The sequence below is a fragment of the Sinocyclocheilus anshuiensis genome, unplaced genomic scaffold (assembly GCF_001515605.1).
Source record: "Sinocyclocheilus anshuiensis isolate Anshui unplaced genomic scaffold, SAMN03320099.WGS_v1.1 scaffold454, whole genome shotgun sequence".
In the NCBI taxonomy this organism is placed as follows: domain Eukaryota; kingdom Metazoa; phylum Chordata; class Actinopteri; order Cypriniformes; family Cyprinidae; genus Sinocyclocheilus; species Sinocyclocheilus anshuiensis.
In genome coordinates this window covers 2,176,184-2,184,417 of record NW_015548217.1, presented here as the reverse complement: position 1 = coordinate 2,184,417, position 8,234 = coordinate 2,176,184, and the positions used below count along the sequence as shown (strand labels likewise).

The following is an 8,234-nucleotide window of genomic DNA, read 5'->3' as shown; positions in this document are numbered from 1 at the left end:
GTAGATATACTGTATATCCATATCTATGGTCTACACTGGATGCGGTGCGGCACGACACGACAAATCCCCGACAGAAAACTGCTGCTGCTTTCTATTCATGACGTATTGACACAAATTTCAAATGATTTTCAACGGTCGCTTTGTCGCGTCCAGTGTACTAGACAGACTTTAGCTGTTGTGGCGCAGACACGGTGTTACTCACCTATCGAGAAAAAACAAAGCAACCTTGGCGTCCGATCGCAGGCCTTCCGCTCCTTGAGTTCTCTCCAGCTCTGGAAAGCTGATCCAATATTTACACGGGTCCTACTTCTTGCCTTATTGCCTTAAGCCTTCTCTTGTTCCGCAGACGTTTTCCTCTTTTGTTTTTTACCCGCCATCTCTATCTTTCTATCACTCGGCTAATATCCGTCCTGTGCACTGAACGCTCTCTCCTCCACATCATGAGTAGACACGTCCCTTACTGCTGATTGGCTACAAGTTTGTTTTGCTATTCAGCCCGAATCAGTTTTCTAAAGCGTTTTTGAAAAATCACTTACCCCACCTTTAATGTACTGTGATTAAACAGCAAGGTTAATATAATTCACCTGTGGTGTTTTGCCTTAATAAAAGATGTTTGAAGGTTACATTTTACCACCATATATAATGATAAACATGACTAATAACTACATTATAACGCTCTCACCGTCCTTTCTTTATGGTTTCACGTCCGAGTAGCGGACCGAGCACTGGATCCACTGCTTCCTCCAAATTCTCAATGAGGACAACTTCACCTACAGATAACGCTCTCTCGATGGAGTCCAGATATCTGCATTAACACACACACAGTAAAGCAGACATCAGTAATGAATCGGGTTAAGCAGATATGGTGTGTATGCAGACGTAATGTGTGTTCTACCCTCTCTGTCCAATCCTGATGATTCGCAGCTCTTCTCCGTATTTGCTTTTGATCCATTTGATTCCCTGCAGCTGCGGATCCACCATGAGCGGCCATCGTTCGCAGCTGGTGAGTATGGTGGCGTTTTCAGTCGACATCCGGTCCGCGGGCAGACCCTCGTTCTGCCAGCCTGCGATGTCAGCGTCATCCGTCAGCATGGTCAGCGGGTCCAGACCCGGAGTCACCGGGATTGGCACCTGCAGGAAGAGCACTCATAGACTGAACCCTCACAAAAACAAATGACACCGATTAACAGAGGAATGAACTACCCTGTTGAAAAACAGAAACAGCATATGCTGGTTAGATATTGAAGCATGACAGCTGGTTTGAGCTGGTTTAAGCTGGTTATAAGCACATGACCAGCTTAAACCAGTTCATAACCAGTTTAGGACCAGCTTAAACCAGCTGCCATGCTTCAAAACATACTAACCAGAATATGCTGGGTTTTTCAACAGGGTATGCTTTAGATTTCAGGTGAAAGCCACACTGGCCTTAATCAAACACATGATCTCTTACTCTGTTAATCTTAAACATTTTAAAATCTCAGTTTTTAGCCAGTGGGACAGACCTTGAGCTGGCTCAGGTATGGCCTCCAGCTGTTGTCCATCAGCTCCAGGCGGTAACGTTTGGTGAAATAGCCCAGATAGGAGACGAAGGCAGTGATGAGGAGCACGTCTCCACACAGAGTGCTCTCCTGATGCCTGAAGTTCTTCACCGCCTCTGCCCAGCGCACATTCTCCGATGCCAGACCTCCAACCTGAATACACACAACTCTGTGAGTCTGACAATATCATTCAAAACACTCACAAAAACAAGCTCTAAGTAAAGTAATAAATATATATTATATTAAAGTAAATGACGTGTTCACCAAAGATGTGAGTTGTTTCTATTTGCTGGAAACTCAGAATCACAGTAATTCTGACAAGCGTATATGTCTGGAAAGCGTTTCATCCATGTTCATTCCACCAATCAGAAAGTAGCAGCAAGCAAAATAAGATCTTTAGCTCCACCCACTCCCATAAAGCACCATGAATGACAAATTGAATAGGTTCCCTTCGCTCTCAAAATATTTTAATATTTGTATATTTATTCATATTTAGCAAAAACTTCAAATGTATAGTTCATATATATATACATATATATATAAAAAAATTACAACTTTAAATTAATAGCTTTATATTTCACCATCATTTTTAATTTGATGTCATTCGCATTTTATGTCATTTGCCATGCTTTATGGGATTGTAGTTCACGTTTGTCTTTTTGTCTGATTTTCAAATACTTTTCCTGCTTCAAATCGAAGTCTGTAGTGTTGTGATCCTCCTCATAGCTGGTTGGTTTGGTTCACATCTTATAACGCTTTAACCAAGACTTGCGAATGCAAAACGAACGTGAAAAAGACTTCTGGTACCAGTGCCACTGTCAAAGTGGACAGCACTAATGCAGCTTATTATGAAGTGCAACCATTCGGACTCCAGGCCAGATATTTAAAGGTGCAGTATGTAATTATTTAGATTTTGCTTGAGCAGCAACAACCAATTCTGAAAACTGGCATCATTTGCGTGATTGTGTCTGCTGCCCGCAGTGGTGTGGAAATGACGCACTTGACCTTTAACCCCTGGTCCACACCAAACCCCTTACACATGTTCAGGTCACTGCCGGATCACTGCTGTTCAACACACAATTATTCCCAGATCAAACAATCGCTGTAATGAATAACTCCAGCCGGTGTGCTTCAGGCAAACTAGTGCTGCTGCACGTGTGTTTGTGTGATTTCCTGCTGACTTAGTATTGCTGCATGCTTCAACGGACAGCATAAATGACTTATTCTGGGGGTTTGCTGCATTTGAATTATTATTCAGAATTTTCTTCTGTTTTGCTGGCTCATCTATTTTTTTCTTAATTAAGACAGGAAGCAGCAGCTCTGGGTGTAACGTGGTGTTGATGCGTGCAGCGCTGGAGACTCACCAGGCGGTTGGCGAGAGCGATGGTGCGTGCCGTGGTCTCAGCCTCCTGTTGGCACCGCAGCTTGTCTGCTGTGGCTTTCTCAAACTTCGCCGTCAGCTTCGCCAAGTTCTCATTAAGTTGCTGTCAGGAGAAGAACACAGACAGAGGATGTTATAAGACAAAACAGGGGTAATGAAGTTTTAGTCTCAAGCTACTTGGAAAAAAATGAATTCATATCTGCAAAAACTCAGGTGATATGAACAAACAAATAATAAAACAAAATAATAAGGACTTAATTTTAATCTACATCAACATTTTAGGTAAAAAAGGAATTTATAAGGGAAAACGCACATTTTACGTCACGCTTCTTTCAAGTTTTTCAACACTTTCTACCTTTTGTCTTTAGTAATTAATTTTAAAGAGAACCGTGGTGTGACAAATTAATTTTTAAAAAGTAAATTAATATAATATAAAAAAAAAAAAAACACTTAATACGAGACCATTTAAGCTGTATGCATACTAATAAAAGTTTGATCAATTTTAGATTAAACATTTTAAATGTTGGCTCATCCAGTCAAATTTCTGTGTCTTTTCACTCATGTTTGTAGCTGCTTCATCTGCACATGTTCTCCAGTGTTAATAGAGCAGTCAGAACAGTATAAAACTCTACTTACATTGATTTTTGCCTTGATGATGGAGAGCTTCTCCTGCGCGGCGGCGAGTTCGGCGTTGGCTTTGCTCAGGGCTTGTCTCTTAGGCTCGACCTCGCAGTAAACCTCATAAAACTTCACAATGTTGATGACCCAGGAGCAGAGGCCGGCCGCCGCGTTGGATTTGGCTGCTATCAGCTCAGGGCTGAAGTCTGGGTCCCCTAGGTACGGCTGGATGGCTTTGAGACAGTTCTCGTGGATGTTTTCCTTTTTGAAATGGATCAAGGCGTCGAGGAAGGCGTCCACCTTAGCCATCATGACTTTAGCAGCCTTCCAGCTGCGGTCCTTGGGAACGCGCCCACCCGGGGCCATGAGGACCATCACAGCGGCTGTGACGTTTGTCACGGCGGCTACAGGAGAGCCGAAAGACTTCAGCTCTGTCAGATTGTTCTGAAAACAAGAGTCAAAACAAGATATACATACAGTCAGCAAACCTTCTATATATATATATATATATATACACATTTTATATACTGTAAATCCATCGTCAATAATGCACATGTATGGCGAAATCAGACCTTGTTGAGAGTGTTCAGAGCCTCCTGTGCTGCTATGAGCGCAGGTTCGGCTTTAGCCAGGTCCTCCTCACAGTCTCTCTGTTTGCGCGTCACCTCCTTAGCGATGATGGCCACCTTCTGCTCCTCTTCATCAGCCACCGCCTTCTCCCGCGCCACCTTCTCCGTCTCCACACCCACAACCTGGATCAGTTTATCTGCGCTCTCGTTCTTCAGCTTCAGCTCCACTTCCTGTGCCGCCAGCTTGGCCTTCAGATCGTCCACCTAAGAGAAAGAAAAACAACTGAGTATTGGGATGCGGTACATACATCAACAATATGTGTGAAATACTGTAGAAACGAATGGTGGTGACTACTTTAAACATGGTATGCCATCTAATTTATCAGAGACCACGAATAAGAAACACCATGACAGGTTTCCATTTAAAATCAGGGCTGTTGCCTGAGAAAAATATACAGAATATAAAAAAATTAAAAAATAATAAAAGATAAAAAAATAATAAGAACTAAAATGCTGTAAAAAAAATACTGTTCATGACACCTAATGGGCTAATGCATTTAACTAATGTGTAACAAATATGAACCTTATTATAAAGTGGCATCATAATATTATATGTGCTGTATTTATTCCCTATTAAAGTTTGTTAAGGAAGTTAATGAACTTGCAGCTATCAGCTAATTGCATCAGCAGTTCTTCTGAATAACAGCATATTTGTTTTTTTTCTACACTCATTGTTAAATCCTATTAGTGATATTATCAGAGAAATGAGCGCTCAAAGTTTTAATTGATAAACGACAATCACTCGATTGTGAAGAAGCGCTGTTCACAGAGATATGGACGGATGAACGTTTTTTAATAAACTATTTCTGTTTTCATACGTCACAATGGGTTGAGCTGCTGGCACTTATTCAAACAGAGGCCAATTGGGAAAAGCCAGTCGGGAGAGAAAACTGGGCGAAATACACAATTAGCTGAAAACTGTTGTCAGACGCAATCCAAAGCAACACGACGCGGCTTGTGAAGCAAAAAAAAGTCAAATATGGCTGTTCTACAGCAAACTCCTCTCGAATCTGTTTCCTTTCTCCAGACTCCAAATGAGCTGATTAGCCTTAAGAAAATGAGATGTCAGGGATGAACTGCCCTCAGGTAGCAAAACCCTGCAATACTCACAAAATCAAGTTGCTATCATGTGGGTAATTAAACTGATGAATAGGAGGTAAAGACGAAGGAGGACTAATTGCCCAGAAAGCGCAGTTAGACAGCGCTCTTATGGCTCTTGGTGGAAGTTTCTCCCTCTCTGTTCCTCAAACTACATGAAACGCCTAATGATCCTCTTCAGTCGAAGAGAGCAGATCATCCTCACAAGTTCACATCAAAGAGCACGAGCCTAATATTGCATTGTTAAAATACCGTAAATCATCTCAAAAGAGACCGTTTGAGATGAAAAGGCAAAAGAACTCTTAGATAATAGACAATTGGCGCTGCTGTTATCATCAACCACAAGGCTGGACTGATCTCCGTCATCATCATAAAGAAGGTTACATCATAAACATGCTTATCTTGAGCAAAGAAAAACAATGCAGATTCTCATTTAGACATGCACCGCTTAATGAGTGGCTATAAAACGGAAAAATCCACCTCTATGCCCACAAATGTGGGCAGGGACCAACTAGCTTGAATTGATATCCGCTCTCCGCTAATTACATGTTACGGGGTCCCACCTCAATAAAGCAGCACCAATAAAATTTCTGCCTCATTAGCAGCTACTTTTAATTTAGATTTCTAGCCAGGCCGGCTCTCCTCTCATCGCTAATGTAAAGAGGCTATTCTGGTGGGCGTGGATCTCTAACAGCACTATCGGATGTATTTTGTGTATGTGTGGATTCTGACTTTACATTTTCCCCTCCCGTCGCTTGCAAGCTCAATCTTAGCACACAAATGAGCTTTCTGATAGCTTTTCCACTGAAGGGTGGAGGGACGAGGACGAAGCGCTGAAGCCATTACCTGAGAAGAGCGTTTGAGCCGGTCTGTGCCGGTGGGATTAACGTGTCAGGAAGCATAAAGCAGCTCAAACAGAAGGACACATTAGATAAGTCATAATGTCTCAGTCATAATAATTAGCACAGTGTAGCTGAGAACACAATTATTGCTAATAAGGAGATTTGCTGTAGAAAATGTGAACCGTGTCACTCATGCAAAAGTCACCGGAACGTTGCTAGGGTGTTGCTATGTTGCTAGTCTCTATGATAGTCTGAGGCCAGAAAACACTCGGAATAGACAGTGTTAAACAGAATGAAATTATTCTTCGTTACTATTTTCATCTGTTTTCACTTAAGAAAAAGCTTCTGAAAAATTTCCATTCCTGAAAAGACATTCTCATTGTTCAAGGTTGTAAAAAATGATATTTATAAGTTATGTTAGGATAGCCTCACACTTGGCTTAAATCCTAAAAGATACTGTTTATTTTATTTTTAAATATTAAAATATTATAATAGTAGCTACACATAATACAAGTTTTTACAAATCTTATTGATTGATGTTATTAATCCTAATGCTGTGTTCCAATCATTTTGAACAGAGATGATTTTTTTACTGAAAAACAAACAAATGATTAAATAAATAAATAAGTTAATAATTAACTAGCTAACTGACATTGCTCACACAGGGTATAACTACATATCCAAAAAATGTTTGAAAATTTGTATACTTTTTTGAGATTTTTTTTCTTACCATGATTCACTTCGCTGTTCCAGGTCAAAAATGACCGGTCTTCAACAAATTACGGTAACACTTCACTTAAAGCCTTTATGTATAATGCATTATAAATGTTATTAAAGAGTATAATGCATTATAATTATTCATAATGTGCACTGTAATACATTATATCTTGTCGTAAATAATTATAACCGAATTTAAATGCATGTGTAACAATTAATTGATGTTATAATGTATTAACTGTGGTTTCAATTATTATTCATGAGATTGTACAATGTATTGTAAGGTGCATTACAAGGCATAATTAATGCATTAAAACTACTTTTATAATGCATTATACATAAAGGCTTTAAAGGGTTAGTTCACCCAAAAATGAAAATTATGTCATGAATTACTCACCCTCATGTCGTTCCAAACCCATAAGTCCTTCGTTCATCTTCAGAACACAAATTAAGATATTTTTGATGAAATCCGAGAGCTTTCTGACCCTCCCATAGAGAGCAAGGTAACTACCATGAATCATGATCAAGGCACAGAAACATAGTAAGGACATCGGTAAAATAATCCATGTGACGTCAGTGGTTCAACCGTAATTTTATGAAGCTACAAGAATAATTTTTGTGCGCAAAGAAAACAAAAATTATAACTTTATTCAACAATTCTTCAGCAGCAGCACGCGCATGATTCGTGATGCTCTCCAAAATGGTGCCAGGGTGATGCGGAGGAGAACTGTTGAAGTGTTGGATCAAAAAGAATCACAATTTGTGTTCCGAAGATGAATGAAGGTCTTACAGGTTTGGAACAACATGAGGGTGAGTAATTAATGACAGAATTTTCATTTTTGGGTGAACTATCCCTTTAAGTAAAGTGTTACCCAAATTTCTTATAAATTAGCACAGGTTTTGTCTTTCTTTTTGAATCTAATTTATGGTAGGCCTCATTGATCCGAGCTTATGCTCCTCAGTTTTTCAGTGAATATTGACAAAATTACCCAAAAGTAATGCTTTTTTCACTCAAAAACTGAGGTCTATTAAGGCCTACGGTCAATCAGTTCCAAAAAGAAACAGAAAACCTGAGCTAACTGAAAGAAAATGAGCTGAAATCTACCGTACTCTGGGGTATGGGATCAAATCCTCAACAGTAAGTTTGAATAACAGTGATAGTATTGCTCACCTTACATGCTAAAATTATACAGTAGGCCATAAAACCACATGACAGAAAAGAATGTCATTTTCCTAACACAATAATCATAGATCAATAGAAGCCAGAGGGCTGACCGGGTGATGTTTTTGACAGACTTGCTCCATTAGCGGTGTCAGGAGAATGACAGGGACAGCAATACGTTTGCTGTGAAGAGAAACACTGAAAGCACATCCTACGCCACTCGCATTTAAAACACCAGCAGCATAAACA

At 40.0% G+C, this 8,234-nt stretch overlaps 1 protein-coding gene across 1 annotated transcript in view; it reads right to left on the bottom strand.

Moving 5' to 3' along the window:
* The window catches only part of dnah9 (dynein, axonemal, heavy chain 9), a 101,452-nt gene that overhangs the window by 30,151 nt on the left and 63,067 nt on the right, over positions 1-8,234 (bottom strand). Inside the window, exons 45-50 of the mRNA XM_016440776.1 lie at positions 4,110-4,370; positions 3,556-3,981; positions 2,903-3,022; positions 1,503-1,691; positions 896-1,131; positions 683-805 (exon numbers count right to left, since the gene is read on the bottom strand). Coding sequence (XP_016296262.1) covers positions 683-805; positions 896-1,131; positions 1,503-1,691; positions 2,903-3,022; positions 3,556-3,981; positions 4,110-4,370 — 1,355 coding nt within the window. The remainder of the gene's footprint in view (positions 1-682; positions 806-895; positions 1,132-1,502; positions 1,692-2,902; positions 3,023-3,555; positions 3,982-4,109; positions 4,371-8,234) is intronic.